The 26,765-nt window shown below is 38.5% G+C and overlaps 1 protein-coding gene and 1 pseudogene across 2 annotated transcripts; both read right to left on the bottom strand.

Annotated features, from left to right (window-relative positions):
* Window positions 1–1,026: 1,026 nt before the first annotated feature.
* Window positions 1,027–3,468, bottom strand: LOC130833064 (zinc finger protein 684-like; annotated as a pseudogene).
* Window positions 2,245–20,994, bottom strand: LOC130833664 (zinc finger protein 684-like). 2 transcript variants are annotated; one of them, XM_057703943.1, is made up of 5 exons: window positions 20,931–20,994; window positions 10,602–10,710; window positions 6,770–6,896; window positions 6,360–6,455; window positions 2,245–2,393 (listed from the first exon to the last, which is right to left on the bottom strand). In XM_057703943.1, the coding sequence occupies exons 2-5, from the start codon at window positions 10,689–10,691 to the stop codon at window positions 2,245–2,247; spliced, it is 462 nt and encodes a 153-aa protein (XP_057559926.1). In that variant the 5' UTR covers window positions 10,692–10,710; window positions 20,931–20,994. The 2 variants fall into 2 exon arrangements, with proteins under 2 accessions (XP_057559926.1, XP_057560562.1); XM_057704579.1 differs by lacking the exon at window positions 2,245–2,393 and adding an exon at window positions 4,569–4,692.
* Between the last annotated feature and the right edge of the window lie 5,771 nt (window positions 20,995–26,765).

Below are 26,765 nucleotides of genomic sequence, written 5' to 3'. Positions count from 1 at the left end.
TTATTGTGAGTTCATGTCTTTAAAGGGAATACACAGAAGTTACACAATGTCAAATTATAAAAGAGCTGCAAAGCAGTTCAAGGGAGCAGAAAAGCTTTTCAAAAAAGCTTGATATGATACCTATGCTAGTCACATGGAAATTTCCAAACAAGCCTGAGATATCTCCAAATCAATTTCCTAAACAAAAAGGTAATAACTGATTTTAATAATAATATTGACAATTTAATTTTATTTTAATCAATAATATTGATTTTAATAATTTTCTTCCCGAAGTCTTGCAAAGTACTATGACACCTAATTTTTCTAAACTAAGTACCCCAGTTATATGCTTCTTCAACTAGGCTCACTCCTACTTATGTAGCTGCTCCAGTAAAATAGGATGGCTTTTATTTATGACAATTTACCTGGAGAAATGCCTCTTTCCCTGTACAAGGTGCTTAGAGTAATACAGAACACAATGCTTTCTTTCATCAGTGTCCAGTTAATCAGGATTAGATACACACACACATACACACACATGTGTTTTGCATAGAGAAAACATATTACACCATGTCTTCATAGCTGAGCAGAGCAGAAGACTTCATAACTGTGCCTGACTATCCTTTAAGAGGAGGCTCAAGAAGGCTTAGTAACAAATGCCACAATTATTCACACGAAATGGTCAGAGATCAAGTTCATAGCACTGACCTTCATTCTACATAATAAGCCATATTATTTCATTTATAATTAGCAATTCTGGGTATGGTGATTTAGGCTTTGAAGAGACATGATGGTGTTTACCAGAGATTTTAATACATATAATTTTATTTTATTTTATTTTTTTTAATTTTATTTATTTATTTATTATTTTTTTGGGGGTACACCAAGTTCAATCACATATAATTTTAGAAGAGGTATAAATTTTATTTATATATTTTTATCATAGTAAAATATACATAACATAAAATTTACTATTTAAACCATTTTTAAGTGTATAATTCATTGGCATTAAGTACATTCACAATGTTGTGCAACCATCATCACAACAGATATAATTCTGTATAATGTGCATAACACATACTTCAAACCTATGGTTATCCAATTTCTTAAGCAATGCAGACATTTGTATAATTTGTGTAAAAATCATAAATCAGGGCAGTGTATATATGCAATTAGAGTCAGTCTGATACCTTAGTTATTCAACTTTTCCACAACTTCCTCAGTTTTACTGTACAGTAGTCTATAACTCAAAATTTCCTGTAATCTTTTCAATAAAATTAGTAATATCACTTATAGAACATGAGTTTCAGAAAATGCTTTTCCACATTTATTCAACTGATAGGGTTTTCCTCATGATGAATTCTTTGTTGCTTTATCAAAAGGCTAATTGTAAGTTTTCCCACATTTACAGAGCTCCCTTGTTTTTATGACTTCTTTGATGGAGAATGAGATGTGTCTTCCGGTTAAAAGATTTCCCACATGTGCGGCATTCACTTTGTTGCTCTGCTGTGTGAGCTGAGTGATGTTTAAGGAGGTATGATCTCTTGATGAAGGCTTTGCCGCATTCAGTGCACTCGTGGGGTTTCTTGCCTGTATGAATCCTCTGATGCATGACCAGCACTGATGAGTTCACAAAGGCTTTGCCACATTCTCTACATTGGTATGGTTTCTCACCTGCATGGATTCTGGAGTGTTTCTAAAGGGATGAACTGTACTTGAAGGTTTTCCCACATTCCTTACATTCAAATGAGTTCTCAGGTGTGTGAGATTTCACATGTTGAGTAAAGGAGGCATGCCAGGTGAATGATTTCCCACACTGATCACATTCATAAGGCTTCTCTCCAGTGTGGAGTCTCTGATGGACCATGAGTTGTGCTTTATGCATAAACGCTTTCCCACACTCACTGCACACAAAGGGTCTCTCTCCACTATGAATTTTCTGATGAGCTGCAAGGTGTCCCTTAATGTTAAAGGCTTTCCCACAGTCATTGCATTCAAAGGTTTTTTTTTTTCCTTGTATGCTTTTTTTCATGTCTAATGAGATGAGACTTCTTTTGGAAGGCTTTCCCACAATCTCTGCACCCAAAGGTTTTTTTCCTGTGTACTTTTTTTCACGTCTAATAAGACACAATCTGTTTTTGAAGGCTTTTCCACATTCCTTGTATTCATAAGAGTTTTCTCTGATATAACTTTTATTATAACTAAGAAAGTATAAGTTAGGTCTAAACACTTTCCATTTGATTCACATTTATGTTGTTTTTGTCTTCAAGAAATAAAATTTATACTCAGATTACAATTTTGGACTGTCTCATTGGTCAGTGTTTTCTTGAAATTGAACATACCTTGATTCAAAAAATTGTCTTTACTTCCTTCTCCTTCCTGTCTCTCTAGCTCATCATCAAGTAAGCAGATGTCTTCCAAAAAGGAATAAAATGGAACATTCTCAGTTACCCCTTCCAATATCACATAATAGAAAGAAAATTTTCAAGTCTATGGTTTTGGGCAAGGATGCCTATTCTGACCACTTCTAGTCAACACAGTACTAAAGTCCTAGCTAGACCAATTAGGTAAGAAAAAGAAACAAAAGCCATCCAAATGGAAAAGGAAGAAGTAAAGGAATATCTATTCATTGATGACATGATCTTGTATGTAGAAAACCCTAAGGATTCCATGAAAAAAACTGTTAAAACTAAGAAATGCAGCACAATCAACATACAAAAATCAGTTGTGTTTCTATACTCTAAAAACAAACAATCTGAAAAGGAAATTAAGAAAACAATTAAAAAGACTAAAATAACTTAACCAAGGAAATGAAAGACTTGTACACTGACAACTGCAAAACACTGCTGAAAGAGATTAAAGAAAACACAAATAAATGGAAAGACGCTTTCCATTTTATGTTTTCATGGACTATTGTTAAAATGTCCCAAATGTACCCAAATGTATCTACAGATTCAATGCAATCCCAATGGAATTTTTTTACAGAATTAGAAAAAGCAATTTTAAAATTCACATGAATGACAAAAGACTCCCAATAGCCAAAACAATCCTGAGAAAGAACAAAGTAGCAGGTCTCACCTTTCCCATCTTGAAACCACATTACAAAGTTACAGTAATCAAAACTGTATGGTACTGGCATAAAGACAGACATATAGACCAATGGAAAAGAACAAACAGCCCAGAAATAAGCCATGTGTATACAGTCATCAAGAAGTGTGCCAAGGGCTTCCTTGGTGGCACAGTGGTTAAGAATCCACCTGCCAATGCAGGGGACATGGGTTCAAGCCCTGGTCCAGAAGGATCCCACATGCCACAGAGCAACTAAGCCCATGTGCCACAACTACTAAGCCCATGCTCTAGAGCCTGTGAGCCACACTATTGAGCACACATGCCACAATTACTGAAGCCCATGCACCTAGAGCCCATATTCTGCAACAAGAGAAGCCACTGCAATGAGAAGCCTGTGCACTGCAACAAAGAGTAGCCTCCACTCTCCACAACTAGAAAGCCCATGCGCAGCAACAAAGACCCAACACAGCCAATTAATTAATTAATTAATTTAAAAAAAAGAAGTGTGCCAAGGCAACACAATGGGGAAAGAACAGTTTCTTCAACAAATGGTGCTGGGAAAACCAAACAACCACATGTAAAAGAGTGAAATTGGACCCCAATCTTACATCACATACAAAAATCAACTCAAAGTGTATTAAAGACGTAAATGTAAGATCTGAAACTATAAAACTCCTAGAAGAAAAGATAGGGTAAAAGCTTTAGAATATTGGTGCTCACAATGATTTCTTGGATAGGGAACCAAAAGCACTGACAACAAAAGCAAAATAGACAAGTGGGACTATATCAAATTAAAAAGTTTCTGTGCAGAAAAGGAAACAATCAACAGAGTGAAAAGGCAACCTACAGAATGGGAAAAAAATATTTTAAAAATATATATTGGATAAGTCATAGGTATCCAAAATAGATAAGGAACCCCTACAATTCAAGAGCAAAAAATGGGCAAAGAACTTTAATAGACATTTCTCCAAAGGAGACATACAAATGGTCAACAGGTATATGAAAAGATGCTCAACATCACTAACCATCAGGAAAATGCAAATCAAAACCACAATATCACCTCACACCTGTTAGGATGTCCATTATTAAAAAACAAAACAAAACAAACAGAAAATAACAAGTGTTGGCAAGGATTTGGAGAAGTTAGAACCCTGGTGCACTATTGGTGTGCACGTAAAATGGTACAGCCACTACAGAAAACAGAATGGAGGTTCCTCAAAATATCAAACATTGAACCACCATATGATCCAGCAATCCCACTTCTGGGTATTTATTGAAAAAACTGAAAACAGGATTTCCTAGGGATATTAGCAGTCCTGTGTTCATTGCAGCATTATTCACAATAGCCAAGAGTTGTACACAATCTAAATGTCCATTGACAGATGAAAGGATAAAGGAAATATGGTATATACATACTTTAAAAAAGAAGGAAATCCTTCATATGCTACAATATGGATGAACATCAAGGATATTAGGTTAGGTGAAATCAGCCAGTCACAGAAGGACAAAAACTGCATGATAGCACTTACATAAGATATTTGAAAGAGTCAAATCCATAGAAGCAGAAAGTAGAGTGGTGGTTGCCAGGGGCAGGGAGGAGTGGGAAATGGCGAGTTGTTGTTCAATGGGTATAGAGTTTCAGACCTGCAAGGTGAGAAAATTCTAGAGCGCCCCTGTACACCAATGTGCATACAGTTAACAATATTGTACTGTACACTTAAAAATTTGCCAATTAGGGTAAATTTCATATTATGCTTTTTTTTTTTTTTTTTACCACACACGTACAAAAAGTCTCTGGTTTCAGGTCTAGTCTCCCATTCTAGACTACAAAACAAAAACAAGAAATCTGTATTTGCCCTGCCTTGGGCATTAAGAAGAAACTGCTGAAATGGAAGCTTCTGGAAAACAAAAATGAGAACAAGCAGCCTTTTCTATTTATAAATATGACTTTCCATTCTGTGAAAAATGGTGAAATAGGCACAAAGTAATGTTATAACAATGACAAAGTTAAAAAGGCTCTTTACAAGGATGCAGAATAAGTTCTGAGAATGGGGAGAGCCATTTCAGAGGAATGAATGAGTAGGGTAACCAGGGCGACAAGGAGATAAAGGCATTACAGGGAACGAGAAATGGTTTGGAGAAATTTGATCAGAGTCAAGATCTACAACATCAAAAAATTAAGTTATCCTGTTAGACTTCTCCCTACCCTCCCTCACACACTTTCCTTTCTCCTTCCTCATCCTGCACACAACCACCAAAGAACTGTCAAGCCATTAACTCTCTTTTATCTATAGGTACACTCCCATATCCTCTCAAGCCACCCAAGCCACAGTTGAGGCTTATTTGCAGAAAGTTCTCCAACTTCACTTCTAGCTAGGATTCATTCTCCAATTCCTACAAACACCCAGAAACACAGAGGCTCAGCAGAATGTTGAAAAGAGACCAGACATCAATTCCTTTTACTTCTATCATCAGTTATTTCTGCTACTTGATAAGAATTTTTCCTGATAATTAATCGTATTTTTTTATAACCTCTTTCAATCTTCCAGATATACTAGCCTCTAGAACCCTGCTTTGCCCCTGACACCACACTCTTCATCTCAAATTTCACACTTTGGTTTCCACACATACACATTCCATTAACTCTGGGGATCTGAACCACAAGACTCCTAGGTGTTACCAACCTTTGTCTTTATACACTGTGTGGTTAGGAAAGTTAACTCTGACTGCTGTTACTGTGATGCCACACCATGTCCAAAGCGACATCATCACTGCTAAGCTCAAAACCCTGCAAATGCTAAGTCCACTGATATAATAATGTTAAGGAAAATAGGAGAGAAGACAATTCTTCAGTGTTTCTGAGATTGCCTTCCATCAAGGGAGAATCTCATTAGTGTAACCAGTCTGGACTCCTACATCATTCCTTATTTCTCATGTAAACATAGTCTGATTACATTGTTAGAACTATGGAAAGATCTGCCATCATGTTGAGGGGGAAGAAGAATGAGGATTCTAGGAACTGAGAGAACCAAGCAAGCACTTCGATGGAACAGGCAGTGTGAAGAGCCAGAGCAGAGAGGAGGGACATCCTCCCACACAAGAGCTGAGAAGGAGAAAGAGCAGCCACGTGGGAGAGGGCAAGTGCAGGTGTCATTTGGGATCTGTTGTGTCAAGGGTACCCAGTCACTTTCAAAGGTGTGCATTTTTCAAGAGATGCTTCCTGAAAAGTATTTCAAAGGTGCCTGTTCCACACTCACCAACTGGGATCTCAATTCCAAAGACCCCCACCTACCTGGTTTTCTCTGACTCACCTGGAGAGCGCCAACGTGGGTTCTCTCCCTCCACCATCCATGCCTTTTGTCCTTGCTCCACCTTGAAGATCACTTTTGTTTTGGTGACTGGACACCCTGTTCATGGGAAACAACACAGAGCTGGGGACAAAGTGCTAGGAACAAACAACTACCTCACAATTCGGCTTTGCCTCCTGGAGTCTTAGGGCCTGTAAAGGATGACAAACAAGCTTCAGAACAGAAAAAATCTTTCTTCATTTGGGAGGCAGAAGCATAAACATACTATTTGATCCCCAAAGGGGATTAAGAATCCTTGACCACTAAAATTCAGGGTCAAAGTTACTGATGCTTCAGAATGTTCCCAGCTTTCACAGGTCTTAAGGAAGGGCACTATTAGTAGGTCCTGAGTTACACAGGGAAGTTGTCCTTACCCACTGAGATGAGGTTTCTAAAGTTCTCCAGCATCACATCCCAATACAGCTTCCTCTGAGCACATCCCAGCAGCTGCCACTCCTCCAGGGTGAAGTCCACGGCCACATCCTGGAACATCACTGATCCCTGTAACAGTACATTCATCTTCAACCTGCAGTGAGCGCTGCTGGGGCACGTGGAGGGGATTCAGAGCAATTCCTCTAATTATGTTCATTGTTCAGAGTTTGCATTGTTATATAGGACAACTAAAAACTATGTACTTGTCATACAGAGTGAAGTAAGTCAGAAAGAGAAAGACAAATATTGTATGCTAATTCACATATACGGAATCTAAAAATGGTACTGATGAACTCAGTGACAAGAACAAGGATGCAGATGCAGAGAATGGACTGGAGAACTCGAGGTTTGGGAGGGGGCGGGGGGTGAAGCGAAGCTGAGACGAAGCGAGAGAGTAGCACAGACATATATATACTACCAACTGTAAAATAGATAGCCAGTGGGAAGTAGTTGTATAACAAAGGGAGTTCAACTCGAGGATGGAAGATGCCTTAGAGGACTGGGGCGGGGAGGGTGGGGGGGACTCGGGGGGGGGGGAGTCGAGGGAGGGAGGGAATACGGGGATATGTGTATAAAAACAGATGATTGAACTTGGTGTACCCCCCAAAAATAATAAATAAATAAATAAATAAAATAAAAAAATTAAAACTATGTACTTGATTCAGAATTAATATTTATGATATAAGAAAATCATATTAAAACTGTCCCACTATATACATACACACACATATGTATATATACAAACACATATATGGAGAGAGGAAGACAAAGAAAATATTAAGTTCACCAAACATTGCTTTGGCCTCCTGCATTCTGCTTATACAAAGGGACACTGAAAACCAGTCATATGAAAAGTGCTACTGCATTTATGGCAAATCTCCTAGATAAACACTCATCAAAAAAATTTTTTTTCATGATTAGTTCCAAGAAAACCTTTATCTATGGAATTGTTATACCTTATTCTCTAGGACAAGGACAATAATTTTACTGATTGGGTATCCTGTTTTTATGACTGCCAAGATTAAACACAAATTCTTATCTCAAATTACAAACTGTGTGCAGACCCTACGGCCTCCATAACAATTTTCCAACTTATCTTCAATTTAAACTTCAATCTATATTTTCCCGTTTATATTCTTAACTACTAATACTTTTCCACTTTAATATATGGAGTCTTACAAGTCACTGCAAATTCACCAGAAAGCAAAGTGGAACTTAAATGAATAAATGGATGGATAGATGTATGGATGGATGGATGTCTCTTGCCTCAAAGTTGGCTGTTTTCTACAGCTCATGGGAAAGGATACAGATCTATGAAGACAAGACTGGGGGGAGCCACCTGCCTTTCCAGCCTAAAAATAAGTATCCGTATGCCAGCTACCAAAAAAAAAGGCTACTCAGGGAAGAATGACCTTTCAAACAAGCAGAGACGTCCATGTTCTAGAAGCACCAATTTGTCCACTTTTAATCCTGATAGGATCACAGGAAACTTGGACAAGGACAGTCTCTCTTGGGTAGATATATACATTTCTGCCTATTGATCTATTACAATTTATTGTTAATTTCTGATCTAGTGATTTCTCCCAAAAATTTATCCTGGTGAAATAAAAATTGATGGATATAAAGATTAAAAGCCTGGGTTCTGGAGCAAGGCAACCGAGTTCAAATTCAGCTACTCCATTTACTAGCAGCATGACCCTGAGAAAGTTACTTAACTACTCTGTGCCTCAGTTTTCTTGCCTGCAAAATGCTGATAATAATAGTACACACATTACAGGACTTTTATGAGGAGTAAATAAATGAATACATGTAAAGCATTCAGAACAATATATGGTAAGCACTCAATAAAATAGTTATTATTTTTAAAAATAAAAAAGGGGAGAAAGGGAGAGATAAAAAATAATGTTTTTACATCATTGCTTATAATATGAAAACACTGACAATAGCTTAAATGTCCATTAATAGAGTGCTGATTTTAAAAAAAAGATGCTGTAGAAACATATTGCTTTGAAAGAAGTTCCATTTATATTCGTAGATGAAAAAAGTACTTTAAAATATATAACACGATCCTTCCCTCCCCTTTTAAAAGAATATGCACACAGATGCAGAGACACACAATCTTGGTGGTCATATATCAAAATGTAAATAACTGTTATTTAAGGTTATAAAGATGGCAGGATCATATGTAACTTCTATTTTATTTTTTTCACATACTTGTATTTTCTAAATTTTTATAAAGCATTATTTTTTCAAGTATATACATATATACATACATGTAAATATATATAATTTTAGAACATACATATCAAATTTAAACAAAGGTCTGTAAGGCCCTACAACATCTTGGTTCCATCTCTTCTAACCTCATCTACCTCAATCCTTCAACCACTCTCCTAGAGTCACTCTGACCTGACATTCAGCTTTCCTGCTCTTCCTCCAAAATACCAACGATGATTACTAAGGATCTCCACACATTTCTTCTGCCTGGGCTGTTCTTTCCCAGGAAAAATCCAGATACTGCACAGCTCACTCTCTAAACACCTTCAGGTCTCTGTTTACAGGTTACTTAGCAGTGAGGCTCTCCTTGACTAACTCAGATAAAAGAGACTCCTCCCTCACTGCCACCATCACTCTGTACACCCTTACTCTGTCTTTTTTTCCATTGCACCTACTATCAAATGACAGATTGTGTATCTGTTTAATGTTTTTTGTTTCTCTCCCTCCATGAAAAACATAGATTCTGTTTTGTTCATTGTGGTACACCAAGTGTCAGAATAGTGTTTGTCCACAATAGTCACTAAGCAAATATTTGCTGAACGAATCAAAAGAAACTTATTAAGCAACTTTGGCCCAACTGAACTATGATGCAGAGGACTTTGCTGGCAGTCCAGGGGTTAAGACTCTGCCCTTCCACCGCAGGGAGGGCCGGTTCCATCCCTGGGCAGGGAACTCAGATCCTGCATGCTGCTGCAGTGCAGCAAAACTTCTGAACTGTGATACAGAAAAAAGAACGGTCTGGGAATTGAAGACTGGATTTCAGACGTGACTCAGCCACTAACAAGCTGTGGGACTCTAGCACTCAATCGCCATTTCAGGGCTAGTTTTATTCCTTCTTAAAATGAAGAAGCAGAACTAGAAGACTCCTAAAAGTCCTTCTAGCACCATCAGACTGTGATAACTCTGTAAACCAGTTCTGCATTTAGGTAAGGGGAGAAAGGGAATCAGCATAACCCCAAAGGGCAAATATGACAACTAAAATAGTAAGGAGCCAGCTTCATCATGAAGGAAGCAATGAGGAAGGGAACGCACTGGTGTGCATGTGTGTTTGTGAGAGCCTGAGAGAGAGAGAGAAAGAGAGAAAGGGAATGAACAAATGTGTTTAGGAAAGAAGTAGAACTTCTGTAGTAGCTCTTGATTCTTCTGTCCCTTAACCATACCCTCATTCTCCTCCTGCGTTTCATTTTCTTGCGGAGCCTGACCACACAAACCCACTCTTCATTTTCTGTAACTCTCACCTCTCTACTCAAACATTTGGGACAACACCTCCATAAACACAGTCCTTGATGGTACTTACATGTAATGCTATGAGTCAAGCCCTACTCTCACTAGATAGCAGAAACAAAAGATGATTCTTGTCTCTCCTGAAATGGGATAAAAAAAAGTCACAGGTCAGGAGAGCTTCTTCCCAGATTAACCTGATGAAGAAGCAACACTCCTTCAACCGGAACCTTCCCATTGGGCCCTTCCCATTGGGCCCCGATTCTGTAAACTCACCATCCTGTGGCCCTCGGTTGGCTTTCTGTAGATTTTAACCAAGGCCGCTGGAAACTGAAACAGGCAGGAATACGCAAGAAGGACCCGCATGTTCAATTACACAGTCCTCCTGCAGAGACACCAGGAGTTCTCTCAATAACAATGATCACAAGTTGAAGTTCATTTAGCATTCGCTCCTCAAGAAGATACAAACTAACTCTTTGTTTTAGGCAAGGTACTATGTTGCAAAAATAAGGAAATTTGGGTAAAATGGCACTGAGTTTGAATTCCAGCTCCTCCATTTACTAGCAGTGTGATTCGAAGCTGCTCCACACCTCTCTGTAAAACGATGGGGATACTTACAAAGTCATCGTGATAAACAAATGCCATGCTTTTAAAAAGTGCTTAACAGTGTCTGGCACTGGCCATATTGGCTCTCTTTCCCGCCGCTCTGAAGGGGTTTACTGCCTTCGGCGAATCAAAAATCTTGCGGAAAGAGATGAGTTATGGTTCAACGGCACCTTACTCGGTACACACTACCTACCACACAACAACGCAGACTGGCCCGCCACGCCCCAGCCAGACCTGGGCAGAGGGAGGCCTGCCCTGACTCGGCTTTCTCTGAGCCAAATGCCCCCGCGCATAGCGGTTACCTACAATTTTACTTTCCCCACATGAACCGACAAGCCCGTCTTTGCTCTCCACCTGTCCCTCAAGCCCTTCTGGCTCACCCGCAGCTCAGTACTGAAACACGCAGAAGGACACAGACACTTCCAGATGTCCACACTGCGCGTGTGCGGAAGTAGTGACCCACCCAGACCCCCTGCCCCCATGGTCCTCAGAGGAAATCCATCCGAGACTACATTTCCCATAAGGATCCTGGAGTTTATGTCGGGAAGCCATCAGGGGTTTCCTCTTCATCTAAGGGAGATTTCTAGATTGATGTCGTTTGGGCTTCACCGAGAATCATATTGAAAGAAAACGTGTACGTACTTTTTACTGATTAATATAAACATGACATATAGAAAACATATGCCATATAGACATAGTAAATAGAAAACAGTAATTTATTTAAAGCAAGAGTTTCTTTCATTTTATTTTTAAAAAGAATTAAACTTAGTAACACTGTAATAACATATCAAATGTCAATAGATTTAAAATATAAACTGTGTAAACTAATGTATTAAATCCCTGTTAAAAAGGGTTTTTTTTTTTTCATTTGTTTCAGACAGCTTAGTTATGAGTATGTTTCAAAGTTTTATTACAATCTAGCTGTAAGGGAACAGCAAGATGCCAATTTCAAGTTTCACTCAGGGAAAAGAGTTTATATAGGAGAGGAGAAGGGTTACACAATCATTGTTAGCTAGCTACAAAAATGAGAGTATATCTAACAGGCATCAGGGTGGGTGAATAACTAGTTTCTATAACAAGTCTTAATTCCATTAAAGTCATTTAGAAATTGCTTATCAAGAATGATCATGAAGACAGTATGGTACTGGCACTAAAACAGAAATATAGATCAATGGAACAGAATAGAGAGCCTAGAGATAAACCCACACACATATGAGCACCTTATCTTTGACAAAGGAAGCAAGAATATACAATGGAAAAAAGACAGTCTCTTCAATAAGTGGTGCTGGGAAAATTGGACAGCCTCATGTAAAAGAATGAAATTAGAACACTTCCTGGAATCAGACACCTTATCCATTAGGCCATGCGGCCAGCCTGTTAGAACACTTCCTAACACCATCCACAAAAATAAACTAAACGTGGATTAAAGAGCTAAATGTAAGGCCAGACAATATAAAATTCATAGAGGAAAACATAGGCAGAACACTCTATGACATACATCAAAGATCCTTTTTGATCCACCTACTAGAATAATGGAAATAAAATCAAGAATAAACAAATGGGACCTAATGAAACTTAAAAGCTTTTGCACAGTGAAAGAAACCATAAACAAGACAAGAAGACAACCCTCAGAATGGGAGAAAATATTTGCCAATGAAGCAACAGACAAAGGATTAACCTCCAAAATATACAAGCAGCTCATGCAGCTTAATACCAAAAAAGCAAATAACCCAATCCAAAAATGGGTGGAAGACCGAAATAGACACTTCTCCAAAGAAGACATTCAGATGGCTAACAAACACATGAAAAGATGCTCAACATCACTAATCATCAGAGAAATGCAAGTCAAAGTCACAATGAGGTATCACCTCATACCAGTCAGAATGGCCATCATCACAAAATCTGGAAACAACAAATGCTGGAGAGGGTGTGGAGGAAAGGGAACTCTCCTGCACTGTTGGTGAGAATGTAAGTTGATACAGCCACTATGGAAAACAGTATGGAAGTTCCTTAAAAAACTAAAAATAGAACTACCATATGACCCAACAATCCCACTCCTGGGCATACACCCAGAGAAAACCATAATCCCAAAAGAAACATGTACCATAATGTTCATTGCAGCACTATTTACAATAGCCAGGACATGGAAGCAACCTAAATGCCCATCAATAGATGAATGGATAAAGAAGATGTGGCACATAAATACAATGGAATATTACTCAGCCATAAAAAGGAATGAAATTGATTTATTTGTAGTGAGGTGGATGGACCTAGAGACTGTCATACAGAGTGAAGTCAGCCAGAAAAAGAAAAACAAGTACTGTATGCTAACTCATATATATGGAATCTAAAAAAAATGGTACTGATGAACCCAGCAACAGGGCTAGAATAAAGATACAGATGTAGAGGATGGACTTGAGGACATGGGTGAGGGGCGAAGGGGAAGCTGGGACAAAGTTAGAGAGTAACTTTGACATATATACACTACCAAATGTAAAATAGATAGCTGGTGGGAAGCTGCTGCATAACACAGTAAGATCAACTCGATGATGGGTGATGACTTAGAGGGCTGGGATAGGGAGGGTAGGAGGGAGTCATAGGAGGGAGGGGATATGGTGATATATGTGTAAATATATCTGATCCACTTTGTTGTACAGCAAAAACTGGCACAACAGTGTAAAGCAATTATATTCCAATAAAGAGCCTACAAAAAAAAAAAAAAAAAAAGAGTGATCATTTTTCCCCAGAAGGAAGTCATGAATTATAGTGTGCAAAAGAAAACAAATAAAAAACAAAACAAACCAAAACAAACCCACCTTTTCCCAGACCAGGTTTGGGACAATTTCTCTTTTATAGGTTTCTTCAGAACTTTCTGCCCCACTTACAGCCCCTGCTCTCTCTCTCTTTTTTTTTTCTTTTTCTTTTTTAAATGTGTTTATACTGTATACTGCCAGCCCAGCTCTTTTTTTTTTTAATGTGTGTATACTGTATACTATCAGACCTTATGGTAAGCATATATCTAACATTCAGTCAACAAAAACATGTTGCCTGAGTTCCTGTTATATACCAGGCATTGATTTGGGAATGGAGTAGTGAGCAAAACAGACAAAAATACCTGCCTCATGGAGTTAATATTCTATTTCATTAGATATTGATAAATGCTATGGAGAAAAATAGTGCAATGAAACGGGATAGGAAGTAGTGGAGGGCTGAAATCTTCTTTTTTATTATCTTTTATTTTATTTTATTTTATTGGAATATAATTGCTTTACACTCTTGTACAAGTTTTTGAGGTACACCAAGGTCAATCATCTGTATTTATACACATATCCCCATATTCCCTCCTTCCCTCGACTCCCTCCCACCCTCCCCGTCCCAGTCCTCTAAGGCATCATCCATCCTCGAGTTGAACTCCCTTTGTTATACAGCAACTTCCCACTGGCTATCTATTTTACAGTTGGTAGTATATATATGTCTATGCTACTCTCTCACTTCATCTCAGCTTCCCCTTCACCCCCTGCCCCCCCAAACCTCGAGTTCTCCAGTCCATTCTCTGCATCGGCATCCTTGTTCTTGTCTTGTCACTGAGTTCATCAGTACCATTTTTAGATTCTGTATAAATGAGTTAGCATACAATATTTGTCTTTCTCTTTCTGACTTACTTCACTCTGTATGACAGACTCTAGGTCTATCCACCTCATTACATATAGCTCCATCTCATTCCTTTTTATAGCTGAGTAATATTCCATTGTATATATATGCCACATCTTCTTTATCCATTCATCTCTTGATGGGTATCTAGGTTGTTTCCATGTCCTGGCTATTGTAAATGGTGCTGCAATGAACATTATGGTACATGTTTCTTTTGGGATTATGGTTTTCTCTGGGTGTATGCCCAGGAGTGGGATTACTGGATCATATGGTAGTTCTATTTTTAGTTTTTGAAGGAACCTCCAAACAGTTTTCCATAGTGGCTGTACCAACTTACATTCCCACCAACAGTGCAGGAGAGTTCCCTTTTCTCCAAACCCTCTCCAGCATTTGTTGTTTCCAGATTTTGTGGTGATGGCCATTCTGATCGGTGTGAGATGATACCTTATTGTGGCTTTGACTTGCGTTTCTCTGATGATTAGTGATGTTGAACATCTTTTCATGTGTTTGTTGGCCATCTGTATGTCTTCTTTGGAGAAATGTCTATTTCGGTCTTCCACCCATTTTTGGATTGGGTTATTTGCTTTTTTGGTATTAAGTTGCATGAGCTGCTTGTATATTTTGGAGGTTAATCCTTTGTCTGTTGCTTCATTGGCAAATATTTTCTCCCATTCTGAGGGTTGTCTTCTTGTCTTGTTAATGGTTTCTTTCGCTGTGCAAAAGCCTTTAAGTTTCAGTAGGTCTCATTTGTTTATTCGTGACTTTATTTCCATGATTCTAGGAGGTGGGTAAAAAAGGATCTTGCTTTGATGTATGTCATAGAGTGTTCTGCCTATGTTTTCCTCTAGGAGTTTTATAGTGTCTGGCCTTACATTTAGGTCTTTAATCCATTTTGAGTTTATTTTTGTGAATGGTGTTAGGAAGTGTTCTAATTTCATTCTTTTACATGTAGCTGTCCAATTTTCCCAGCATCACTTATTGAAGAGGTTGTCTTTTTTCCATTGTATATTCTTGCCTCCTTTGTCAAAGATAAGGTGCCCATATGTGTTTGGGCTTACCTCTGAGTTCGCTATTCTATTCCACTGATCTTCCTTTCTGTTTTTGTGCCAGTACCATACTCGTCTTGATCACTATGGCCTTGTAGTATAGTTTGAAGTCAGGAAGCCTGATTCCACCAACTCCATTTTTCCTTCTCAAGATTGCTTTGGCTATTCAGGGTCTTTTGTGTTTCCATACAAATCGTAAGATTTCTTGCTCTAGTTCTGTGAAAAATGCCATTGGTAATTTGATCGGGATTGCATTGAATCTGTAAATTGCTTTGGGTAGTACAGTCGTTTTCACTATGTTGATTCTTCCAATCCAGGAACATGGTATGTCCTTCCATCTGTTTGTGTTGTCTTTGATTTCTATCATCAATGTCTTATAGTTTTCTGCATACAGGTCTTTTGCCTCCTTAGGCAGGTTTATTCCTAGGTATTTTATTCTTTTTGTTGCAGTGGTAAATGGGAGAGTTTCCTTAATTTCTCTTTCTGCTTTTCCGTTGTTAGTGTATAGGAATGCAAGAGATTTCTGTGCATTAATTTTATATCCTGCTACTTTACTAAATTCATCAATTAGTGCTAGCAGTTTTCTGGTAGAGTCTTTAGGGTTTTCTATGTATAATATCATGTCATCTGCAAAGAGTGACAATTTTACTTATTCTTTTCCAATTTGGATTCCTTTTATCTCATTTTCTTCTCTCATTGCTGTGGCTAAAACTTCCAAAACTATGTTGAATAATAATGGTGAGAGTGGACACCCTTGTCTTATTCCTGTTCTTAGAGGGAATTCTTCCAGTTTTTCCCCATTGAGAACGATGTTGGCTTTTGGTTTCTCATATATGGCTTTTATTATGTTGATGTAATTTCCTTCTATGCCCATTTTCTGGAGAGCTTTTATCATAAATGCATGTTGAATTTTGTCAAAAGCTTTTTCTGCATCTATTGAGATGAACATATGGTTTTTATCCTTCAATTTGTTGATATGATGTATCACGTTGATTGATTTGCATATATTGAAGAATCCTTGCATCCCAGGGATAAATCCCACTTGATCATGGTCTATGATTTTTTTTAATGTGCTGTTGGATTCTGTTAGCTAGTATTTTGTTGAGGATTTCTGCATCTATATTCATCACTGATATTGGTCTGTAATTTTCTTTTTTTGTGACATCTTTGCCTGGTTTTGGTATCAGGGTGATGGTAGCCTCGTAGAATGAGTTTGGGAGTGTTACTTCCTCTGCAATATTTTGGAAGAGTTTGAGAAGGATAGGTATTAGCTCTTCTCTAAATGTTTGATAGAATTCGCCTGTGAATCCATCTGGCCCTGGGCTTTTGTTTGTTGGGAGATTTTTAATCACTGCCTCTATTTCCGTACTTGTAATTGGTCTGTTCATAGTTTCTATTTCTTCCTGGTTCAGTCTTGGAAGATTGTATTTTTCTAAGAATTTGTCCATTTCTTCCAGGTCATCCACTTTATTGGCATATAGTTGCTTGTAGTAGTCTCTCATGATCTTTTGTATTTCTGTGGTGTCCATTGTTACTTCTCCTTTTTCATTTCTAATTCTGTTGATTTGCATCTTCTCCCTTTTTTTCTTGATGAGTCTGACTAATGGTTTATCAATTTTGTTTATCTTCTCAAAGAAGCAGCTTTTAGTTTTATTAATTTTTGCTATTGCTTCCTTCCTTTCTTTTTCATTTATTTCTGCTCTGATCTTTATGATTTCTTTCCTTCTGCTCACTTTGGGGTTTCTTTGTTCTTCTTTTTCTAATTGTTTGAGGTGTAAGGTTAGGTTGTTTATTTGATATTTTTCTTGTTTCTTAAGGTAGGACTGTATTGCTATAAACTTCCCTCTTAGAACTGCTTTTGCTTTGTCCCATAGGTTTTGGGTTGTTGTGTTTTCATTGTCGTTTGTTTCTAGATATTTTTTGATTTCCTCTTTGATTTCTTTAATGATTTCTTGGTTGTTTAATAGTGAATTGTTTAGCCTCCATGTGTTTGTATTTTTTGCAGTTTTTTCCCTGTAAGTGATATCTAGTCTCATGGCGTTGTGGTCTGAGAAGAAGCCTGATATGATTTCAACTTTCTTGAATTTACCGAGGTTTGATTTGTGACCCAAGATGTGATCTATCCTGGAAAATGTTCTGTGTGCACTTGAGAAGAAAGTGTATTCTGTCGTTTTTGGATGGAATGTCCTATAAATATCAATTAAGTCGAGATGGTCTGATGTGTCATTTAAAGCTTGTGTGTCCTTATTTATTTTCTGTTTGGATGATCTGTCCATTGATGTATGTGGGGTGTTCAAGTCTCCCACTATTATTGTGTTACTGTCGATGTCCCCTTTTATGGCTGTTAGCATTTGCCTTATGTATTGAGGTGCTCCTATGTTGGGTGCATAGATATTTACCATTGTGATATGTTCTTCTTGGATGGATCCCTTGATCATTATGTAGTGTCCTTCCTTGTCTCTTGTAATAGTTTTTACTTTCAAGTCTAATTTGTCTGATATGAGTATTGCTACTCCAGCTTTCTTTTGACTTCCATTTGCATGGAATATCTTTTTCCATCCCTTTCCTTTCAGTCTATATGTATCCCTTGGTCTGAAGTGGGTTTCTTATAGGCAGCATATAGAAGGGTCTTGTTTTTGTATCCATTCAGTCAGTCTGTGTCTTTTGATTGGAGCATTAATCCATTTACATTTAAGGTGATTATTGACATGTATGTTCCAATTACCATTTTCTTAATTGTTTTGGGTTTGTATTTGTAAGTGTTTTCCTTTTCTTGTGTGTCCTACTTAGAGAAGTTCCTTTAGCACTTGTTGTAAGGCTGGTTTGGTGGTGCTGAATTCTCTCAACTTGTGCTTGTCTGTAAAGCTTTTGGTTTCTCTGTCAAATCTGAATGAGATTCTTGCTGGGTAGAGTATTCTTGGCTGTAGGTTTTTCTCTTTCAGGACTTTCAGTATATCCTGCCATTCCCTTCTGGCCTGCAGAGTTTCTGTAGAAAGGTCAGCTGTTATCCTTATGGGTTTTCCCTTATATGTTATTTGTTGCTTCTCCCTTGCTGCTTTTAATATTTTTTCTTTGTGTTTAATTGTTGTTAGTTTGATTAATATGTGCCTTGGTGTATTTCTCCTTGGGTTTATTCTGTATGGGACTCTCTGCGCTTCTTGGACTTGGTTAATTATTTCCTTTCCCATGTTAGGGAAGTTTTCCACTATAACCTCTTTGAATATTTCCTCAGACCCTCTCTTTTTTTCTTCTTCTGCTGGGGGATACCTATGATTCGAATGTTGGTACACTTAATGTTATCACTGAGGTCTCTGAGACTGTCTTGTATTCTTTTTATTCTTTTTTCTTTTTCCTGCTCTGTGGCAGTTATTTCCCCCTTTCTATCTTCCAACTCACTTATTCGTTCTTCTGCCTCAGTTATGCTGCTGGTTATACTATCTAGAGTATTTTTAATTTCAGTTATTTTGTTATCCATTGCTGTTTGTTTGTTCCTTAGTTCTTCTGAGTTCTTATGAACTGTTTCTTGTACTTTCTCTATTTTGTTATCGAGATTTTGTATCATTTTTACTATCATTACTCTGAATTCTTTTTCAGGCATTTTTCCTATTTCATCTTCATTTCTTTGTTCTTGTAGGTTTTTTCCTGCTCCTTTGCCTGCATGGTGTTTCTTTGTTTCCTCATGGTTGTCCAAACTTCTGGGGTTGCTTGTCCCAGCGATAGAGGGGTTTATAGAAGACTGTCCAAACCCTAGACTAATGGCCAAGTGTTGGGTCAAACAAATACTAAGTCTAGGAAACATACATGTATAAGACACACAATTTCTGAATCCATTAGGACATAAGGCACTAGAAAGACCTGACAGAAGAACCCCAGTATGCTATCAGATATTCAAAGAGAAAACCAACAGAAATTGAAAACGAAAACAGAACAAAACAGAAACTAAAGCAAAATCAAACAAGCAAACAAATAACACCTTACACATACAAACACAGATCCAGGGAGATATTGTAAGCTAGGATCAAATATAAAAAAGAGCTAGAGTACCACCTGACAGAATGGAGATTCTCAGAATGAAATTAGACAATTGTACCAAGACCTAAGATAAAGACAAAAACCTAATATTAAATACCAAGGGGGTGTGTCATCTGGAGAATAGAGCAAGGAGTCTGAGCAGATTGATAGAGTTGCTTATAAGTATGTTAAGATAAAATAAACTAAAAATGGATGGAAGACAGGGGAACAGAAGAGCATAGTGTGACTGGAAATGTGCAAATAAAAAGAAAGGAATATAAATGTATAAAAGACAGAGATGAAAAGAAGGTAGGAGAGATATATAGTCCATACTGCAAAAAACTTAGCTAGAAATAGAAGTATATAAAAAGGCTAAAAATAAAAATAGAATAAAAAATAGAATAAAAAATGTTATAAAACTTGTAGATCCCTTAGGACTAAGATCGTAATTAATAAAGAAAAAAAGAAAAAAAAAAAAAAAACTAGAATTGGTCCCAGAATGGACCAGTTCAATAGAATTGATACTAATATTTCTGTTTCCTTAGAGTCTCAGCTGTAAGTGTCCTTCTACTTGCCTTAGGTGTTTTGTATCATTCTGTGACCAGCAGAGCTTCCTTTATTGTTTGTCTGTAAGCGTTGGTGTGTGAGGAGGGGGAGGGTACAATAGTGGCCCCTTCCCCTGGGAGTGAGTGAGCAGTGGCACCCTGCCTGGGTCATGGTGACTTGGGTGGCTCAGGTGGTGCCTGTTGCAGAGGGACGCCAGCGGCTCAGGTGTAAACAGAATGTCTCAGAGTTGGGCCTCTCTCCGGGCTTCTTTGTTCTCGGCAGCCTCCCTGCTGCTGGCATTCCAAGCTAGTCCCACCTGAGGGCCTGAGGGTCCCTGTTATCCCTGAGTGCCTTAGGTGGCCCACAGGGGTCCCCCCACTGCCCACTGCAGGTGCCGAAAAAGAGAGAGAGGCTATGCTCGCGGCTCCTCTCCCCCACCCATGAGCCAGCAGCATCCAGCTGCCATCATGGCCGGGCAGCTCTCAGGGGCAGGAACTCCTCGCTGTGGACCTCTTCCCTCCTGTCCTCTTGGTCCATCTCTTTACTGGCAACAATTTTTCTCACCCTGAACCAGCTCTCCGGGTCCCACGCTCCCGCTCCCAGGCCCTCTGCTCAGCTGTGAATCGACGTCTCAGTCCGGGAACACTGAGCTGTGGTGCGAACCCTCCGTGTGTTTCTCACTCCCTCCCGTCTGCCACAGCTCAGCTGTTTCACCCTCTTTGAGCCATCGTAGATGCCTCCCTACCGGTTATATTGGGATCCTTGTGGTCCTTTCTGGTGTCCAAGGTCATCTGCTGCTGTTCAGTTGGTTCTCTCTTAAGCTGAGACAGATACACTCAGAACCTCTGGAGCCCCTCTTTCTCCTGAGACTCCCAGCCTAGCCAAAGCGACTGTGGCCCTGGGCTGGAGGGCACCTGTTCGAGGGCTGCAATCTTAAACAGAGTAGTCAAGGAAAGCCTCTCTTAGAAGGAGATATTTGAGCAAAGGCCTGAAGAAAGTGACCTGAAGGAAATGAAGTTGCAAACTCATGCCAGATGAAGAAGGGTTTTAGGTAGAGGAAACAGTAAGAGCAAAGACCTGAAGCAGAAAGAGCCAAACACATTTAAAGAACAGCAAGAAGGGCTGTGTGCCTGGAGATGGGAGAATAATAAAGGGGTAAGAAGAGGTGAGGGCTCAGACTGTGGACAGACTCAATATAAGGACTTTAGCTTTTCCTCTGAATGAAAATAGAGGCTTCTGGAGAATTTGGAGCAGAGGAGTGGCATGGTCTGGCAAGTTTTAATATCACTCTGGCTGTTGTGTGTGGAATACAATGGGGGAAAGCCAGGGTACAACCAGTTAGGAGGTTATTAGAATAATCAAAAAGTGAGATGATGGTGGCTCAGACCAAGCAGTAGCAGAAGAGCTAGTGAGAAGTAGTTGGATTCAAAGTCTAGTTTGAAGACAGACTGCATATGATCTATTGTAGATCATATGCAAGGTATGAGACAAAAGAGACTCAAGCATGATTCCCAAGTTTCAGGTGTGAACAAATGAAAGGATGGAATTGCCATCAGATGAGATGGAGAAAACCACATGAAAAGCAGGTCTAGGGAGAAAGATGGAGAGCAGGACTGTTTTGAATGTGTTGAGTTTGAGATGCTGATTAGAGACAACCAAGTGGTGAAGTTGAGCAAATATGCTTGAGTTCAGGAGAGATGTCCTGAACTTATTTGGGAGATATCATTACATAGATAGACTTTAAAACCATCAGACAAATGAGGTTACCAATGAAGAGAGTATAGAAAGAGAAGAGGTCTGAGGATTGAGCCCTCACATAGTCCCAATTTGAAAGGTTGTAGAGATGAGACAGAATCAGCACAGAGACTGAGAAGGAAAAATCAGTGAAGTCGGAGGAGAACCAGGACAACGTGGCTGCTGTAAGTCAAGTGGAAAAAAGTGCTTCAAAGACAATAGAGGGATACATTGTGTCCTAAACTATTAATAATTAAGATGGATGACTTGATCATTGGATATATCAATTAGAATTTTATTGGTGACCTTTACCAGAACAGTTTCAGTGGACTGGTGTAGGGGAAAGCCTATTTGGAATGCGTTTAAGAGAATATGACCTGAAAAGTCTAGATTGGGGGAATTTCAATAAGACAAAGAGATGGTTTCTTTGGGGGAAAAAATTCAAGAAGGAAAAAAAAAGATGGAAGGGGAATGGGTAGATTAACAGAGTGCTGAAACTAGCACTTTGGTGAAAGTTTGATGAGGAACAGGATATTATTTCCCCTGAAAATTGCTTAATTACAAAGGGAAAAATGGTAATTTTACAGTGTAGAAATGTGGTGGATGCCACCCTAATAACCAAGTAATCAAAGTTAAAATCACCGGTAATGAGATACGTTTGACATTGTGCCTCCTGACACGAAACACTGAGAAGAATATCACTTATGTGATATACGTGCCCAAATGCATAACTTGAGGAATCTGAACATGAGGAAACATCAGACCAACCAAAACTGTGGGACACTCTACAAAATAACTGGCCTGTACTCTCCAAAAATATCAATTTCATGAAAGACATTGAAAGGTCAAGGCATTGTTCCAGATGAAAAGAGTCTAAAGAGATACGAGGACTAAATACAATGGGTAATCCTGGTTTGGATCCTGGGCCAGAAAAAAAAAATTGTTAAGAAAAACACTATTGGTTTAAATGCAGTGTGGTATCTTGGATTGGATCCTAGAACAGAAAAAGGACATTTATTGAAAACCTAGTGAAATATGAATAAAATCTGGAATTTAGTTAATTGTTATAAACCAGTGTTGGCTTCTTAGTTGTACTCTGGTAATAAAAGATGTTAACTTTAGGGGCAATAGGTGAGGGATATATGGGAACTCTCTGTACTATCTTTGAAACTTTTCTGTAAACCTAAAATTATTACAAAATTAAAAATTTATTTTAAAAAGAACAGTATTGAGACAACTGGGGAATTTTATGGATGACAGAGAATAGTATTGTACCAGTGGTAAATTTTTTTTTGTTTTGATCATTGAACTGCAGTCATATAACAGAATGTCCATGTTCAAAGGGGTGAAATGTTATTGGACATATTCTCAGCCTCACATGTTCTTTCTTTTTTTTAAATTTTTTAATTTTTTTTTTCTTTTTTCTGGCCATGGCATGCAGCTTGTGGGATCTCAGTTCAACCAGGCATTGAACCCAGGTCACCACAGTGAAAGCCCAGAGTCCTAACCACTAGGCACCAGGGAACTCCCTCTTCTTCCTTCTTTTGATAACAGACCCTATTTTTCTTTTGGGGGAGTACTCTGCTCCTATTACATGAGATTTTGGTGGTAATGCAAATCAAGGTTTTCTATAGTATCAATCTGTCTTTTCGGTGGTATGCACTAGCTCACTGGAAATAACATGATTTTAGTTTGCAAAGGAAATTATGAAAGACTAATAAAAAAAAATAAGAGAGGACTTATCTGGTGGCACAGTTGTTAAGAATCCACCTGCCAATGCAGGGGACATGGGTTTGATCCCTGGTCCAGGAAGATCCCACATGCCACGGAGCAACTAAGCCCGTGTTCCACAACTACTGAGCCTGTGCTCTAGAGCCCAAGAGCCACAACTACTGAAACCTGTGCATCTAGAGCCCATGCTCCACAATGAGAAGCTTGCGCACTGCAACAAAGAGTAGCCCGCGCACCGCAACAGAGTAGCCCTCACTCTCAGCAACTAGAGAAAGGCCACGTGCAGCAACAAAGACCCAACGCAGCCAATTAATTAATTAATTAATTAATTAAAAAAATAAGAGACCATTGTTTCTTCCTCATCATAGGTGAGTTTAATCCATTTGCAGCTAATATTATTGATATGTTGTTATTTATTTCTACTTTTTTTTTGGCTATTTATCATATCTTTTTCATGCAACTTTCAGCTTTCCTGCTCCATTGGATTTATGAAGTTTTCATTATTCTTCTCTTCAGATTTTTAAGTTACACATATTTCTATGCTTTTCTAGTTACCCTTACTTTTTTTTCTTAACACCTTTATAAGGCCTAAACTCTCATTTTCCAAGACTCAAGGACTCCTAAACTCAGATCTGCCTTTTCCACTTTTTCTGTTTCCTTCTTGAACTCGTTATACTTTTCTTAATTCTTAAAAATTAGCATATATGATATAACTAGAAAAAAATGAATTTCATTGGGGAGAAAATGCCATATCTGCCATCTGTGTATAAATAAAAGAGAAAGAAGGCTTTTTCAGTGATCTTTTTATAAACTACAAAAAGAAAGTCTCAAGGTATGACAAATTCTTAGAGGTGGGAAAAATCAAAGGATTTCTCATTTAGATTGTGGCTCTTTCAGCCACAGAATACAAAGACTAGGGAGTTCAGGGAATCTGAGATGTTTGGGTGCAGCTAAGCATAATTTTGCTTTTCTTCTTGTCAAAATCTCATATGGCCTAAGACGAAGTCAGTGACAAAAACTCTCAAGGTGGCAGTTTATATTTGTCCAGTACTGGAAGTATATTTTTAAAAAATTATGTTTAAAAATTTTATTTTATTTTTTGGCTACGTTGGATCTTCATTGCTGTGCGAGGGCTTTCTCTAGTTGTGGCAAGCAGGGGCTATACTTCGTTGCAGTGTGTGGGCTTCTCATTGCAGTGGCTTGTTGTAGAGCATGGGCTTAGCTGCCCCACAGCACGTGGGATCTTCCCAGACTGGGGATTGAACCTGTGTCCCCTGCATTGGCAGATGGATTCTTAACCACTGCACCAACAGGGAAGTCCCTGAAAGTATATTTTAACTTGCTCTACTGTATTCTTTCTTCCACTTAAGGGAGTGAATTAATTTATGGAACCTCGATAACATGCTTCCTGATGCATTACAATTAAAATTCCCTTGTTTTATTAGCACACTTCTTGCCACCTTGAACTACACAGCTGCTCCTCCAAAGGAGACCTCATGTCGTGTTGACAACAGAAGAGCCCCCTACTCCCTCCTAAAATGTGTCCTCTTGCTGTAGTCTTAAGTAGTTTGGAGTTTCTCAGATGAGAAGTATGAGAAGGGAAGATAGGACAGGAATGGAAAGCACTGAGTAGGACAAAATGAGGACTTCATGCAGGAAATGAAAGAAAATTGTTGAGTTGGAAAAAAAAAAAAAAAAAAAAGGCAAGTCCTGTGACTATACATACCTAAAGAATTCCCTGTGTGGCTGGCAAACTGATTCTGAAGACAATTCCAAAAGAAAAAAGGAAACAGAAATTTTTGTAACTGCAAGAGTGTAACCAGTATGTAGTCTCCTAAAATAACTGGGAAAGTGTGGGGAGAGATTGGGCTCAACTCTGAATACACCATGCACAAGCAGAATTTATAGCTGAGGAGTAGGATGGGAATCTGTGGATGGAAAATTACTAAGAGAAAACATTATGAGTAAGGAGGGTTCTGGCTGAATCTGCCTAACAGGATTCTTGCTGAAGACAGGCCAGGGTGATCAGACATCACCTAAAGGGTGATGGAGGATGAGGGACCTGATCAGATATTGAGGGTGGAGGGTTCTGGTTAAAATGACTTAGCAGGGTTCTTGCTAAAACTAGATTTTATAAGGAAGTATACAGGTGGGCCTCAGAAAGGTTCAGGAGCCTGACTAAAGTTTGGTCAAGCAAAAAAAATCAGTAAACAATTTAGATCCCTAACTTCTAGTATGCATGTTCAAAAAAGCACTATCATGCATTTATAATCATTACTCATCATTACCCTTCAAAAAATGGATAATGAAAGAAAAACAATCTAATGTAGTTATAACTGAGCTTAAACTTGAAAAGGCTTGACTTCAAGCTATTTTGTCACAACTCAAGAAAAGACAAAAGTTTTTTGACGTTATCAAGGAATATTGTGAACAGCAATAAAAAACTAGCTTAAATAATGGTTGGTTCATCCTTTTCAAGGAATATTTGGAACTTACAAAATGTCACATTCCAAAGTGAAATTGTTAAGCAAAAAAAAAAAAAAAAAAAAGTGCTCTTTTCAATTCAACTAATGCTGTTCCAGGCACTCCTAGGAGTTAACCTGTATCAATTTCTTACAAGAAAACAAAAAAAAACAGACCCCAAAGCTCGCTCCCTAAAAGTTGCAAACTATCATGACACCGTTCTTTATTAAAATGAAATGTAGGGATTTCCCTGGTGGCACAGTGATTAAGTATCCGCCTGCCAATGCAGGGGACATGGCTTTGAGCCCTGGGCCTGGAAGATTCCACATGCCATGGAGCAACTAAGCCCATGCGCCACAACTACTGAGCCCATGTGCTGCAACTACTGAAGCCCATGTGCTTAGAGCCTGCGCTCCACAAGAGAAGCCACCGCAATGAGAAGCCTGTGCACCGCAATGAAGAGTAGCCCCTGCTTGCCACAACTAGAGAAAGTCCATGCACAGCAATGAAGACCCAACACAGCCAAAAATAAATAAATAAATAAATAAATAAATAATGAAATGTAGATGATACCCTAGATAACTACTACTTGAGCTATGCTTACACTGTAGGTAAATACATCAATAAAAAAAGCACAGGAATATTTGGAGTG

Source organism: Hippopotamus amphibius, chromosome 1, assembly GCF_030028045.1.
Source record: "Hippopotamus amphibius kiboko isolate mHipAmp2 chromosome 1, mHipAmp2.hap2, whole genome shotgun sequence".
NCBI classification, from domain to species: domain Eukaryota; kingdom Metazoa; phylum Chordata; class Mammalia; order Artiodactyla; family Hippopotamidae; genus Hippopotamus; species Hippopotamus amphibius.
The sequence above is the reverse complement of the archived record's forward strand: the minus strand, read 5'-3'. Positions and strand labels throughout refer to the sequence as shown.